A 16,905-nucleotide genomic window follows, 5' to 3' on the forward strand; every position below is an offset into this window, starting at 1 on the left:
CTAACCTGGATATCAAAGTAATCATGGCAAAAAAATCTCCAAATAAGATCCAAATAAATTGGCCAGACCCAAAGGACAATCCTTGTATCCTATCTGTATTAGAATTTTCATGCCCAGCAATTTTATGAATGGTTATGGGGTGGGGATCTCAACTGTTTCCAAGGTGTGACTAGGAAACTAGGTCCCTAGGGTTGTGGCCAGACCCCAGGATCAATTATAATATCATGACTGCATTCGTCTCTTTTGTATATACAGTTTTGGGGTGGGGATCTCAACCGTTTCAAAGTTATGACTCAGGGACTATGTCTCCAAGGGTGGGCCAGACCCGTGGGCAATCCTGGAAACATATGTGCATTCTTCTCTTCATTCTCAGCAATTGTATATATGGTGATAGGGTGGGGATCTCAACCATTTCAAAGCAATACACTATTTTTGGCCCCACCCTTTAGCCAAGGGGGTCTGCCCCACTACTTGTACAATTTGAATCCCTGGCTACTATGAAGCTTCTGACCAAATATGATTGATATCCAGTGCATATTTCTGCAGAAGAAATCATTTTAGCAATTTAGCCAAATTGTCCACTTTTGCCCCCCCCCCCCCNCCCCCCCAGCCCAACAGCCCCCTGGGGAGTCAGACCCAACCTTTGTATAATTTTGAATCCCCATTATCTAGGGGTGTTTCCAGTCAAATATGGTTGATATCCATTGCACAGGTCTACAAAAGAAGTTGTTTTTAGCAATACAGCCAAATTGTCCCCTTTTGGCCCGCCCCTCAGCCCCCTGAGGGGTGAGCCTCACCATTTGTACAATTTGTAATCCCCGCCCTCCATGAATGCTTCTGACTAAATATGATTGATATCTATTGCACTGTTCTACATAAGAAGTCGTTTATAGCAATATAGCCAAATTATCCTCTTTTGGCTTCGCCCCTCAGCCCCCTGGGGGGAGGGGGGTTAAACCTACCTTTTGTACAATTTTAATGCCCACCACCTAGGGATGCTTCCAGTCAAATTTAATTAAGAAGAGGTCGTTTGAAGAAATTGTTAATGTACGGACGACGGACGCCACGGTATGACATAAGCTCACCTTGATCCTTCGGACTATAAACGTTATTGGATCAGTGTCGTTCTGACGCTTTTCCTTCCGTCTCGAGGACACCATAGTAAGAAGCAAACATTCAGGTGACGCTCGACTATTTGGATAATGATAGAGATACAAGTGTTAGGAGTTCTTGCATATATAGCAAATAACTATACTTTTAGAACATAGTTATACATATGAAACCATTTTTGTTATCATTCATGCCGGGCTGAACGCAACTCGATAACATCGACCCGGGTTCTTTTTGTTTTGCAGTGAAAAAATATCCGGGGTACATTTTCTACCGTGAAAACACACCAGCCAACTCTGCCTTTCACATATCATTTTTATAGGAAATCGTTACATTATGGCATTTACGGAATATTTGACGAAATGCATAGATGCGAGGCCAATCAAAGACAAATAAGCAGAAACAGTCCCGAAACATTTCGTAGAGTTTGTGTGCACGCATGGTATTCCAGAAGTTGTCAGTACAGACCAGGGCCGCAAGATTTGTAATATAATAAATGATATTTTTTGTAAAGTGTTTGGCATAGAACAAAGAATGGCATATGCATCTCACCCACAGACTGGGGAAATAACCGAAAGATTCAACAGAACTCTGTGCGTATCACTGTCAACATTTGTTAATGATTGGGACGTTAAACTTCCGTTTGCTCTTTTCGCATAAAGAAAATCAGTGCACATGTCAACGAAGATAGATCCATTCTCTCTGCTGTGCGTCAGAAAGGCCAGATTGCATATTGAACAGGATATACCAGCAGTCCCAATATACATTTCTGACGCAGACCATTTAAAGTCAAAAATTGACACATTAGTTGCTCTTGCCCAAGCGAGAGAATTGGCAGCTCAGAATATCAAATATGCACAACGAAAACAAAAGCTTTATCATGACAAAAAAGTTAAAAAGCAGTATTCAATGTTGACGACAACTTACTGCTACATAGCTCAAGAAAGGCCACCAGAAAGGGAGGAAAACTTGATCCTACATCGGCAGGGCCATACACAATTGAAGCACTGCATGACATGAGAACGTATGAGGTATCAAATAAGAAAACACTGGTAAATGGAGCAATACTTATAAAGTTATTGTGGCCAGAGGAACAGAAATCGGAGAGAAAGGACGAACAAGTTACAGGTCAACAAATGTCAGTGAAAGTCACCGTGCCGACAAATCGGAGGAATTATTATAAGACATGGAGAAAAATCTACCTACAAAGAAAAGATAGAGCAAGCACCAATCCACGAGAGATGAAACCAAGAAGTTAAGTGATGATGCTCTTTCATGTGATTGGAAGGACCCGAAAATGCAGCGTATCTGCTGAAGGAGCAACATTCTATCCCATTGCATTTCACAAACAAAGAGAAATGATGTTAACAGATGTGCTCCTCCTGAGCAGGTGACACAGATGAGAGGTGATGGAAATGGCTTATTCCGGCCATCCAGTTACATTATCTTCGGTGTTCAAACGAACCATGTCCGGTGAATTTCTCAAACTTGTATTGATCAATTATATACACGCTAATTGTATTACAATGTAATTGTATATCTATTTACTGTAAAGCGCTTTAGAGTGGCGTATGTTAGCTAAATAGGGCGCTATATCAATTGCTGTATATTATTATAATGAATTTTTACAACATGCAGTTATTGTGCTTTATACGTTCCTTACAACCACAACTTAATAAAAACAATCTTCCTTCTCGCGATATCAACGCATGCAAACCTTGATTCGATTTCTTTTATGTTCATTTCGATGGCCGATAATATTGTCTCATCCATAACTAAATCAGTTGTAACTTTGCCAGTGATTGCAGTAAGCTTTCTCTGTTTCATTCATATGATCTAAATGAAATGTCTCATATTTCGAAGCGGGCCCAGACTGAGATATTGGTTCAGATAAAGTAAGAGACGGATGCGGGCAGATATCGCCGGATACGGGCAGATATCGATGCGTTATTACACAATTATCATCGACAAATGGAATATGATAGTGATATTTAACCTTGCCGGATACTTGATTATTAAACGTAACATTTCAGGTCCTGATTTCAAGGTTATTCCTCATTCGGCTTACCCCGGCTGGTTCCGGAACCCTTCATCAATTGTGACGAGTGTGATACGGAATCTGCCGAGTCGAGACGCGTGATATTAACCTAAGTCAAGCTTTTCATATCTCGGTTAAAATGTTTCGTGAAACCGGGATCCACCGACAAAAGTGACAGTTATAGTGTGATTGATCGAATTTTAAATTTAATCTCAATAATCAATAAATCTTGTTTTATCGCAGAATGATAACGAAATGTACATGTCCTGTTTGCCCAAGATATGGAAGGAGGAACGTCCCAGGTGTAAATCTGAAATAGGTGTCGTGTCGTTTAAATGTCCGTGAACGTATATAGGTAACAATAAATATATACGGGTGGGAGTTTTCTGTTTACCTTGAGTCACGTGACCTTTAATTGCAGAGGGACGGGTACTTGTGAGAGTTTATAAAATGCCGACATGCCGGTTTCAGAGATATACCTGTCAAATATCGATAGGAAGCACCAAGGGCAGACAACAGGGAACATCGGGTGGCACACTGACAGAGACTGTTAACAAGATGGCAGACGACAAGAAAGATAAAAAGGAAGAGGCGAAGGAAAAGGCGAAGGATGAGAAAAAAATAGAGAAAAAAGAGGAAAAGATGGATAAGAAAACAGAAGAAAAGAAGGATGAGAAAAAAGTAGAGAAAAAAGAGGAAAAGGTGGATAAAAAAACAGAAGAAAAGAAGGATGAGAAAAAAGAAGAGAAAAAAGAGGAAAAGGTGGATAAGAAAACAGAAGAAAAGAAGGATGAGAAAACAGAAGAAAAAGTTGGTGCTAATGACGACAGGAAGTGGCCGATGAGTTATCAGGAAGAAATGGAATATCTTACACAGTTTGAAGGTGTGACACATAAACAAAAACTTTCATATCTAAATTTCTTCAAAATGGCTGATACTTCAAAAGCTGGTGAGATAACAGTGTTTCAATTCAGAGATGCTGTTGTGAAATTAGGATTCTGTGGCCAGACGTTTGAAGTTGCAGTAAGTATCCAAAATTATTTTCCAAAAAATGCACGAGAAATTATAAATAAAAAAACACGAAAATGAATGATCAATTTAGCACATTGTATAATGATAAAAGTTTCCCCTCATTGGCCTCATTTATAATTTTCTGTTGGACATAATTGGAAATTTTAAGGTTTACCCTTTAAAGCCTTAGGTACAAATGTAAGGATTAAAAACGATCTGTATTGTGAAACGTCTGGCTTACCCACTGGACGTCACAAACCCGTTATTGTTATTAGTGCTGTCTTTAAACACATTTATTTGTCAACAATCACAAAGGAACCCGCTGTGATATTTCTCTTCATGCTCTGTATATGCGATTATCCGTATAAACAGATTGTTTAAAAGGACGACGCCGGGGATTGTACATGTTCTTACAATATGTGAGTTAAGTGTGGATATTTACAGTCTACTAGTTACAAGTTATGCTACGTGGTTAAAGCTGTTATTGTGGGGTAGTAGTTTCAGCATTTAAAGCAACTTACTTTATCTTATACACTAGCGCCAAGAGACGCATATGGTGTAACTAAGATGAATCTGTTTTTAGTAACATATCTCGTCGATATCTGATTTAATAGTTTCAAATTAGGGGGAGATGAGGTAATTAAAGAATACTACTGAACACTTCCACGCACAAATGTAGTATCAGGTAGCCATTCTAAAGTGAAGTATGAACCGGCTAGTTCCGAGGTCGCTGAATTTAGCCTTGCTATCCGGGGTCTTCTTTTTCCTTTAGCAAAAGACCAATTAACTTGACTTCTATTTCGGTCGAGCTGTGTCTGCCCATTACGTCATTCTGGTCGGATTTTTTTCGCGGGATAATAAGCTCTATGTTGGTTCCCATAGGCCTCTGAACTGTTAAAATATTTAACTAATTTCAGAGCTAGGGCTTCATGCCAAATGTGGATGTTATCGAGTTTCGTTCAACCCGGCATGAATGATAACAAAAATGGTTTCATATGTATAACTATGTTCTAAAGGTATACTTATTTGCTATATATGCAAGAACTCCTAACACTTGTATCTCTATCATTAATCCAAATAGTCGAGCGTCACCTGAATGTTTGCTTCATATTATGGTGTCCTCGAGACGGAAGGAAAAGCGTCAGAACGACACTGATCCAATAGCGTTTATAGTCTTATGAACGCAATTTCTTTTGAATCCTATTACAGCTTCTTGTTGATACATGTACTGATTTGCAGTCCGGCAAGGCGCGAAAACGATGAGTTGAGTAAATATGAAAAATGTACATAAGTTATAATTGAAGTAATATGGTTGGTCAGTAGCACTATTTCAGTGCATTTGAGAAATATATCACAGTTAACGTTTACTTGTGTGGCTTGATATGGGCGGATTGGTCGAGTGGTAACTATAACACTCCGGCTTTCCAAGCGGGCGGCCGGGTTTCGATCCCCGAAGTCGCCGTACGCATGGAATATTCAGAGAAAGTGTTTTTCTCCTGCCCACACAACTACAACAACCCAGATGGTCTGGGCAGGGTATTGCGGTATCTGTGCTGTAGCATTCAAGTGAGGTGACACTATAAATGATACCGTTGGAAGCACGGTCCCACTACAAACGGAACACAACACATCTCCACCACACACACTTGCATACACACACAGGGAGATATTATCCTGCGAATTTCTCAGGATTGTTTTGATTAATATATATGCTTATTGTATTGAATGTATAAAATTGTATATCTATGTACTGTAAAGCGCTTTAGAGTGGCTTCTGTTAGCTAGATAGGGCGCTATATCAAATGTTGTATATATATTTGATATTCCTTCGAGACTTCTTTATATGATGACGACTATGTTTGGTTCAAACTATTTGATATAGTTTTGATGACAAATGGAGAGAAAAGAAATATGTATATACATGTATATACATTAGCATTATGAAAAATATGTTTGTACAGTATCGTGCAACTAGATCAGAAATATCAAGCTGTGAATTTTGCCGTTGTCAGATACATTATGTGATATCTGACCCTCGATAAGACGGTGCAGGCAAAAATGACAATATAAATCATGAAATATCGTTAAACGGCAACTGCCCCTCTCATGCAGGCCAAAGTACAGCTCGGAACAATCCATGTGTACTTAATGCTGTACAGTAAAGCTACCAGAAGTATGCATGTTTAAAATTATAATAATATTGGGTGCAGAGCGTGCATACATGCGAAACTGATACAAATGCATTTATACTGTATTACAGGAAAGCAAACTCAAGATCCTGTTGATAAAAATGCAGTAAAATTGATTTTTGTTTTATCTACAAACTCTTCATGTCCGTCTTCTTCTGTATCAATTATAGAAGTGATTTATTTCGTACAGCCTTATCTAACAACAGGTCGGGAGGTATCGCCACGACACGACCGTACTTTTAAACAACATTAATGCCTAGGCTATCACCCATACCACTAAACCGGGCATGACAGGTATGGAGATAGTTAATGCACGCGAATACTGAACGCCGCATGCACTGGATTCACGACACATGTTTTTGTAAGCTGTGTCATCATGTCTTTGTCGGGGCTGTCCCTCCCACGCTTCAGGATTGTAAATTTGTAGTGTTTCAACACTCTGGTGACCTACAAACTAGGCCAGAATTTCAAGGTTTTATTTTGGTCTGCCGCGTATTTAAGTATTTAACAAGAGGTCATATTCATAGCATGTTCGCCAAATGCCAGACAGAATTACACGTATGGAAATAGCACAGGGGCCTTAGAATAAAGACACAAACTGTCTATACCATATTTATGGACCTCCCGGTGTGTACAGAGTTTTAGTCGTTCTAGTGGTTATGCCGTCCCAACATGGTTGTTTGCAAAAATGTATTCATACGTATAACTGTGTCGCAATGATAGCTCCCATGTTTAATACATTTATACATATAAACGATATGGTAATATGATGCGACGTAAAATGGAGTTCCGTGTATCCTTTATCTTGTCTACATATACAATAATTGTACCACAAAACAAAACACGAGACATGTACTTAAAAAACACAAAATAAATAACTCGATCAAATTAGTGAGCTGTATTTCTAAAACAATGAGAAATACACAATGCGTAACCTGTGACAGATAACATGTTTGCGTGCTGATCAGACCCCTTAGCCAGAAATTAACATAAACACAGGAATACCATAAATCTTATAAATTGTGTACACTAGCTGTATATATCATGTTTTGCTTTAGATAAAGTCTACCAATCTACCAATTAACTTTTATCACAAACATGACTGTGATAATAATATGTATTTTAACTCTTTAACCTAAAGATTGACGCTAACTAACTCACTTTGACATATATCTCGTTTTGAGAAGAATTTTATACACAGATAATCCTATAAGACCTATGGTCTGATATCTAAATGATATATTGGATACATTCTGTTTGTTCGACTTGGAGTAATCTCCCTTTTATATAGAAGAGGAGTTATTGTTCTGGCTTAGAGTAACTTCCTCTGTCCAGTTATGTATCTATCAATGTTCCATTTTCTCATAGGTTTTGCGATCATCTCGATTTGGTGCTGTTCGTTTATAATTCACGGGAGGCGACATTGGTTAAGTGTGGACCTTGCAGTGTAAAAGTTCAAAGTTTCATCCCTGCAGAATTTTCAATTTCTTTTTTTTCTTTCTAACAACCATAATTCTGTAAAATACACCGTAATATGTGTTTTTTATGTTATTATTCATTTGTTAAAGGACTTAATTAACTTTTATCACAAACATGACTGTGATAATAATATGTATTTTAACTCTTTAACCTAAAGATTGACGCTAACTAACTCACTTTGACATATATCTCGTTTTGAGAAGAATTCTATACACAGATAATCCTATAAGACCTATTGTCTGATATCTAAATGATATATTGGATACATTCTCAATGGCATGTTTGGAATGTACACAGGAATACATGCACTTATAAATATTCTGAATTATTAAATAATCTATAAATAGAAATTAAAGTGTTGTTTTTTTTAACACAAATCACAGGTGTAATGTTTACGGTTGCACATCTCTTTAAATTTGAATAAAAACGACGCTTCTAGTGACATTGATATTGTTGTGAGGTGTCAAGTTGTCGGAATAGAAATTCCACATGCACAAACAGTAAAGATACTGCACAAATTAACACTTAAGATAAAACAAAGACGTAAACACTAAAAATAAAACGGAGAAAACAATTCCGGTGATGTATAAAATCTTAGCACATATACTGCCACGCCCTCTACGTGTTACATTACATTACAGAGTGCGTATTAATAAGAATTGATTAGGAACGGTGACCCCGCCCTTTGCGTGACCTCGTCTCGTGTGTCAAGGTTATATAATTGTACCCCCTCTCTGTATGAAGGCCAAGGGTTTAACGCCCTACTGGGGTAATGATGCACTATTACTCTCGTATATGTGCCAGGGTTGTGCTGTATTTGTCTCATGTCTAAGTGATCTAAAGCGATAAGTGCTTGTGTATTTAACCCTTATCGTATTTGACGGCTTCAGCAGAAAGAAAGGCCACACCCGTCAACACTGGGGAAGCTGAAACTAGCATCAACGACAAGGATACGCCAGTACTGTAATTTACTGATTATTCTTGACGTTTTTTTCATATCAGAGTTTCAACCTGTTCTATTGCATCACCATACAACAATGAAACACTTATGTTTTAGGTAGACATGGAATTATACAAACATTCCCTATTACCTCTCGCATATCCCCTTTCCCCACCGCCCCTCTCCCCCTCGAAAAAAAAACCCTAACAAGAAACGGAACATTGAACGGACACTCAAATTGACATACTTTATGCTTTAACTTATCTTTTCAGAGCAAAGTTTTCTGTTTTTGTCAAATATAGATGGTATGGTAAGTTCGAATTACTGTCCATCTTTACTTACCTGCGATATCAGATGTTGAACATTTAAAAGGCTATATTTTCAAAACGAACCCTTTTCGGAAGATAAATCATTCAAATAATAACTGCATTCCGATTTTTTTTAAAAACTTTTATTAATTTAAAAATAAACAAATATCAAGGATAGCATATATATTCCTTAAACACACTTTTCTGATTCATGGAGAATTTCGACGTGAAATAAAACGATTTTTCCCGTTACACATTATTTTTATCTCAATGACTATTGAATGTAGACATGGGAACGTCCTCCCTGAGTTACCCCGGAGTACAGATCACAGAGGCGTTGTCTCTTGAACTCCGATAAATATCCCACAAAACCGCCGTTTTATACGCCCGATCACAATAAATCAGGGATGAGGTTTAAACACCGTTGATTTATAACTCACATTATTGAATTAACTTGGGGGGTATAAAAATAGCGTACGTCACTGGGGTGTACGTGTCAAGTAGACCAATGGCGGCGACTAATTGTAACGTGATGTACCATGCATCGTCCCCTTTATTATAAAGTTTTAAAATCGAATAAAAAAAGTCCTTCCAGCAGGTAAGTCCCCAGGACCGGACATCTTCCTGGGGTCTGATATAGGCGTGGTCCTCGGCTGTGGTCAACAGATCTATGTGTTTGCGTGATCCCCACTGTCCTCCTATAGATTCCCTGGCCAAGTCTTATTACTACACTAGCTTATATAAAAAATGAAATCAATGGGAAATTGTTCTTTGTTTGAAAAACTACAATGGAATTTTTCGCATGCAAAGGGACAGATATCCATATTTGTTCGGATCACGAGGATTATTTGACTAGTCTGTCAAAAAGGCGATGGGTATTCTTTTGGATGTCTCACCAGAGGTTCTGTCAAACCCCGATGGTAAGACATTTCTCGGTCACATACTCAAGGAGGGGGATACTTATTTCCCCATCCTATCATTGTAGTCAGAACTCCAACGAAAGTAGCCTCACAGTTTTGTAAGCAAAACGACATGTGTTTTATGAATATTGCCTTTCACTTTTTATGACGTCACAATTTAGCGCGTGTTGTTTTGCACAGGGCTAACTTCCCTTTAGAGGGGGACAAGCTGATATGTCCGTGATAGAACAGGAGACACACATGTGAAGGATGGGAATCCTTCTCCCGTTCCCCCAAAACATATACATTATATTTACAATATGTATTGAGGAGAGGACTTCATTAAGTTGTAATAACTTGTTGTCCAATCCATTTGTACATTAAAATATGTTTAAACATAATAGTTTTAGTGGCTAATACGTTACCTGGAGTTAATATAATCGCCCTCTACCTTGGGGGTGTGACAGATTAATATGTGTTATATTGTATAACCCGAGGGTCAGAAAACCAAATAATAACCCCGAGGGTTTGATATTTCTTTACCATACTCTCATGGTTATGGCGATTAGTCACAACTCCACCGACAGTAGTTTTGAATGCTCGACTAGCAGTCGGGTTTACTCATCGAAAGCTAATTTTGACGTCATGATTTGTTCCATTGACGTCATTTTCCGTGACGTCCGTCATACCCAAGGGGATGACAGCATCTTAAATAAATAATATTTTGGACGATTCAGTGAAGGATGGAAGAAATATTGATGAACAAGTGTATCCCTGTAATACATGAAGACATCTGTTTCTGAGGCGGTATTTTATATTTAAGATCTTCTCTTCGCGCATGTAAACATCAGAAAGAAACAAGCAACAACAGGACACATTTATATGCAAAACAGTGTTTCTGCAACTTCTCATTTAACACTTTAAATCTGACTGATCCGTCAAAGAAACCATTTCTTGTGTACTAGCCCCACACAAGCCGAGGAATCAATGTTAACTAGTCTGTCGTTCCTGACAGTGATGTACGTGTGTACGTGGCAGATAATGCAATATAAACAAATACGCTAATCAAAACATCAAACGTATCTTTAGGGCGATCGATCTTTAAAAATTATTAAAACATCGTATCTCCTGTAAAAGAGGGCGTTATTTCAACTGATAATGTAGCCCATTAAAAGCCCAACTACAGAATTGGTAATACATGTATGTATGCTTTGTAACGTAAAAGTCATTAGTTGGCCCATTGTAGTAATTTGTATTTATATTCTCAACATTCAAATTTCGAACAACTGTTATTCATGTTTAATACATGTAGCACGCAATATTTATTAGATATTTCTGCATACCAGAAATATTTCAAAATAGTAGAAATTGTGATTATTTAGCTGAACTCGAGGGTTCCCTTTACCTTAAGACTGACACCGCTTGTATAACCCGGCTTCAACTGACATCACCAGTATCGATCCTTGCATACCGGTAACATGAACGGCTGATGATCACGTGCCCAATAGTGATTGTGACAAATTAAACACTTGCAATTTCTTTTAATTACAGAGCATGTTCGTCGACCTGAACCCAAACGAGGACAGATTTGTATCAATAGACGAGTTTATGACCGAGATGTGCAAGGAGGACAGTCGAAAACGAACGTACGTGTCTGTGATTTGCTACTCATTGTGACGATCATTTGGATTGGCTAGATCATTGTAACAATCTTTCTTATTAGCTAGATCATTGTAACAATCATTTTGATTGGCTTGATCATTGTAACAATCGTTTTGGTTGGTCATATCTTTGTTACAATCATTTTGGTTGGTCAGATCATTTTTACAATCAATTTGATTGACAAGAAAAAATACTGTAGTGAAATGTATATGTCCACAGTAAATAGTCTAAGTGAATGACTTGAGAAGTCCATGTAGAAAAAAGGTTTATACATTTTATCGCAAAATGTCGGTATTCATTTAGAGAATATTTCCACTGCTTTTTATTCTTCACAGGGAGAAAGACATGGAGGCGATTTTCAACCAGCTTGATGCTAAAAAAGACGGCCTGATCACGCCTGATGAAATTGTCACATTTCTGAAGAAAAACAATCGCTTCATGCTTGACGAGAATATTCAGTCGATGATAATGAAAAACGATCACGATCGCGATGGTGGATTGTCGTTTAAAGAATTCTTAGTGGCCGCAACACGGAAGTGACCTTTCGGAAGCTGAAGTGACGTTTATATTAAAAATTAAACGTACAAACTTAAAATTTAGCTCTATAACATAAGTATGTAATTTATCATGAATCGTCGTTGTATTTATAGCACCAGATTCAGATACAATAAAGAATACGTCTTTGTCAAATAACTTACGAACATTTATTTTTCAGAGTGTTATCAGGTAAAAAACCCAGTAATGTAGTAAATTAGCTAGGATGATTGTATGTACAAGTCAGTTATTGGACACTGATCAATTCCATATATCATTTTTTTTGTTAACTACGATATCTATGACCTCATTAACCCTTATTAACAAGTCGTTAACGTATAACGTTAAATAAATCTTATCTGCCTCCAATTATTTTTATTGAAAATATGTTGGTTAAGACAACAGGAGTTATCTCCCATTAAACGTCGAACAATGTTGAACGAGAAAAAGAAATCCCGATTTTTTTTTTAAATCCTATAACGGAACAATATTTTATAATCAGAAAAAAAATCATGATGTGATATTTACCAAAGATCAAATCGTTTATTCACTAGATAGAACTACTCTGTCTAGTTGACAAGTGTTGGAGGCAGAACATAATTCGTATTTTCAATCAACCACGACACCAGCATTCATCATAAGGACCGGAGACTGTGTTACAGTAGGTATGTTTTTACATATCCTGACATTCAAAGAGCAGTTTGCATGTTGGAGCTTTATAAAAAAAAAACAGATAAAAATACTGCTTTTCTCACAAAAAATAATCATCTGAAACCTTGTCTTTTGAAATTGGGAAATTCGAACAGTAAACTTGATTTTAGAAAAGATGATATGGAAATATTTTTGATCACTAGAAAAAATCTCGACATGGCCGTAATCACCGGTGCCGTAATAGCGTTATGATTTGAGAGGGTACATATAAACGAGTCTGTAGAAAGCTCGGTGAAAAAAAGGATAGGCCTCAGCCTAGTGATTGATCAGTTGTTTTTTTTACCTGAGACCAATTGAATACAGTAGCTAACAACGTGCCTTCAATATGGTTATTACATATATCAGGGATGCAGAGAGCGAAAGTGAATGTAACCCCTGGCTATCGAGAATTGTTAACATGAAGAAATGTCCAAACATCCGGATTCTGAAACAAAAGTAATAATGAACCTTATAAGTTTCTAAGGTAACCTCCTATATAGGGTTTTTCGCTTATTTGATAAAAAAAAACACCTAATCGCAATCTTATCTTGGATAGTCTGCAGACCATATTTATATAACTTATTGACCATGTTTAATACATAATAAAATAATTAAATATTGGCTATTCCCCCATATTAAACCTGTTTTTAAACACCATATTTGATGACGTCACAAACGGGAACTACTTTTTACACACTCGTTTCAAATGTCGGGAAGGAATAAACAGCCGTTCAAACTGCATTTACAAACTGCTTGTCCGACTTTAAAAATGAAATATGAGGAGTGATCAAGGTAAAATGTTGGTTATATGATATAAACCAGAAGAAAATGCGAGCACTTTGCACAATGAACCCCCAAAATGGCCCAGAAATTCCTTAAAAAAACAACAGTCATTAATACCTGACGAGTTTTTGATTGTCTGTGATCGGTTTTCGGAACATTATATACTACAGTATACATAGCAATGAACACATGATGGACACGATAAGATGACCTCTAGCAAGGTCACGTTACTCTGACAATGTGTTTACAATACATGTACCACAGGCGTGTCGAATGTTGTTATTCTGGAACAGTCAAAGGGAGGTAGCTGACAAACGTCTCCTGTGTAAAACACGATATGTTTCGGTGTTGATAACAGAATGAAGAACTGTAGTCGGTAGCAAAAGTAACTTTAGTTGTGAAATATATACTGCATATAATTACCAGTGCAAGACTTGGTTTGACATGTGTAACACTTAAAATGTTTCCCTGGCTATATAGATTTAGCCATCTGGAGTTTTTGGTATTTATTTGGCATTTGGTACTTATTCTAGATAATGCGATATTTATAAACTTGGAGGGAATACTCTGCCATATTGAACTAAAACAGAAGGCTATGTATAGGGACACCGGAAGTGAGTACTTCCACATATTGGATGACCATTGGCGTCGACACTTAATTTGAAATTTCCTTGACGTCTGCATGGCAAGGTATTACTTCTATAACATAAGAGGCCGCTGGTCGGCCTTTTTTCTATCGGATATGATTTTGCCGACTATGACCTCTTATTACCGAAGCACTAATTCTTTGATGCAGATTCTGCCCGAAATCCAGGCAGAACAAAATCGGCTTGAAACACTCTTTTAGGTGGTTAACAGTTCATGACAACGATGTCTCCTCGCGGTTCATATACTATATATCTCATATGTATGTCACAGACACAAATATATAGTATAGTACGGAATAGAACACTCAAAATACATGTCCATGTCATTGTAGCACTTCTCTGACCTACTTTTAAAAATGGCCTCCTGGGTCAGTACAAAATAGCAGGGGGAATTTCAAACGGAACGAAACAATACGGAGTTTGCTTGTATTCCCCTTGTAGAACATTACATGTAATCCATTTTTGTATTCACCGCAAAATCACGACAAATGTTGTCTGCTTCACTTCGAAAGAAGAAAAACTTATTATTTATGCCTTTAACATGAAATTCTTCTCATTTAATCATGGATTTATGGAAAGGAATATTTATTGGACCCTGTTGAACATTTAAATGTATGAAACACGATATACTTTTTCTAAATCCGAACTTTGAAAATTTGATCGTCAGCATCGGGAACATCAGCTATGGGCAGTTAGAGGTTACACGGCGCCTGTCAAAAATATCTCGCCGTGTAAAACCTCAAACGTTTTTGGAATAGGCAAGGTATGTACAAATCAATTGTCAATGGACTGTTATTTTGGAAATTATTGTCCGTCTAAAAACGTTCGTTATGCCGGTCTGGGAAATAATTTACCATGTCCCTTATTGGAAATATCATTTGACCAAAATCGATAATTATATACAACGTACAAGAGTTACACCCTTGGTAATCTTCAGAATATACTAAAATCTGCAACCACTACTGTAGCCATCCACCTCGTAACCAGTGGGCGTGTTACAGTGATGGATGTGAGAGAACGGCCAAGGTTGCTACATATAGAAGTGTGATGGTATATATAGGCATTACCATATGGACACAGTGAAGTCTACGGTTGACCCTTTTTATCTAGATGACCCTGTTTGATCTTTAAACGTGCCGTCCAAAAAAAGAAACACATCCATTAATACGTCCTATCATTAAATATAACGACTGGTCACACGGCCGAGGGCAGAATTATAAATTAGTACCTACTTGCCAATTTTGACAGTAAGAAAGACACCTATCTGTGTTATTAATGTTTAAACCTGAAAAGAGTACTCCATCGGGCTATATTAAGCGGATAATATCATCCTTTCAACATGCTCTCGTCGACCAAGTCTTATTAACAAGATATGAACACATAATTAACCGTATTTGCGAGTTATTGTTCGTCTTATTGTAGTTTTTTTCTATGCCCATCATCTTATATAGCCACGTACTTGTCATATTTGATGTGTCAATATATGTAACGTTATCAATAAACTGCCGCCCAGACACGTCCCTGTTTGTTTACACACATATTTGTATCTACATACTCACGCTGCTATACAATGTAACACCATCATATACTCAGACAGCTATACAGTGTAATATCACCATCATATACTCAGGCTGTTATACAATGTAATAACAACATCATATTCTCAGGCTGTTATACAATGTAATAACACCATCAATTAATCAGACAGCTATACAGTGTAACAACATCATCATATACTCAGACTGTTATACAGTGTAATACCATCATATACTCAGACAGCCATACAGTGTAACAACATCATATACTCAGGCTGTTATACAATGTAACACCATCATATACTCAGACATCTATACAGTGTTATAACAACATCATATACTCAGACAGCTATACAGTGTAATAACACCATCATATACTCAGGCTGCTATACAATGTAACACCATCATATACTCAGACAGCTATAAAGTGTAATGACACCATCATATACTAAGGCTGCTATACAGTGTAACAACATCATCATATACACAGGCTGTTATACAATGTAATACCATCATAATCTCAGACAGCTATACAGTGTAATAACAACATCATATACTCAGGCTGCTATACAGGGTAACAACAGTATATACATCAATTAATCAGACAGCTATACAGTGTAATAACCCCATCATATACTCAGACAGCTATAGGGTTTAACAACACCATCATATAATACAGTGTAACAACAGCATATACTCAGATTGATGTACAACAACATCATCATATACGCAGGCTGTTATACAATGTAATACAATCATAATCTCAGACAGCTATACAGCGTAATATCACCATCATATAATCAGACTGCTATACAATGTAACCACATCATATACTCAGAATGTTATACAAAGTAACAATAGTAAAAACTCAGACTGCTATAGAATGTAACAACAGTATATTCTCGGACTGCTATATAATGTAACAACATCATATATTCAGACTGCTATACAGTGCAACAACAGTATATACTCCGACTGCTATACAGTGTAACATCAGTATTTACTCAGACCGCTATACAGTGTAACAAGCGTATATACTCAGATTCCTATACAATGTAACAACATCACTGATATACAGTG

General features: G+C 37.2%; 1 protein-coding gene across 1 annotated transcript; it reads left to right on the forward strand.

The window, feature by feature from the left end:
- The first annotated feature begins 3,409 nt into the window (after window positions 1-3,409).
- LOC110463734 lies at window positions 3,410-12,206 on the forward strand. The gene is made up of 3 exons (XM_021518555.1): window positions 3,410-4,171; window positions 11,526-11,620; window positions 11,972-12,206. The coding sequence occupies exons 1-3, from the start codon at window positions 3,599-3,601 to the stop codon at window positions 12,174-12,176; spliced, it is 873 nt and encodes a 290-aa protein (XP_021374230.1). The 5' UTR covers window positions 3,410-3,598; the 3' UTR covers window positions 12,177-12,206.
- Window positions 12,207-16,905: the final 4,699 nt, after the last annotated feature.

This window comes from Mizuhopecten yessoensis, unplaced genomic scaffold (genome assembly GCF_002113885.1).
Source record: "Mizuhopecten yessoensis strain PY_sf001 unplaced genomic scaffold, ASM211388v2 scaffold10921, whole genome shotgun sequence".
In the NCBI taxonomy this organism is placed as follows: domain Eukaryota; kingdom Metazoa; phylum Mollusca; class Bivalvia; order Pectinida; family Pectinidae; genus Mizuhopecten; species Mizuhopecten yessoensis.

What these genes read in the sequence shown, in the direction of transcription:
- LOC110463734 (XM_021518555.1), top strand. Translation starts at nt 3,599, where the DNA reads ATGCCGACATGCCGGTTTCAGAGATATACCTGTCAAATATCGATAGGA. An exon ending in GCCAGACGTTTGAAGTTGCA is followed by an intron (nt 4,172 to 11,525) that starts GTAAGTATCCAA and finishes TTTTAATTACAG; the next exon opens with AGCATGTTCGTCGACCTGAA. An exon ending in GAGGACAGTCGAAAACGAAC is followed by an intron (nt 11,621 to 11,971) that starts GTACGTGTCTGT and finishes TATTCTTCACAG; the next exon opens with GGAGAAAGACATGGAGGCGA.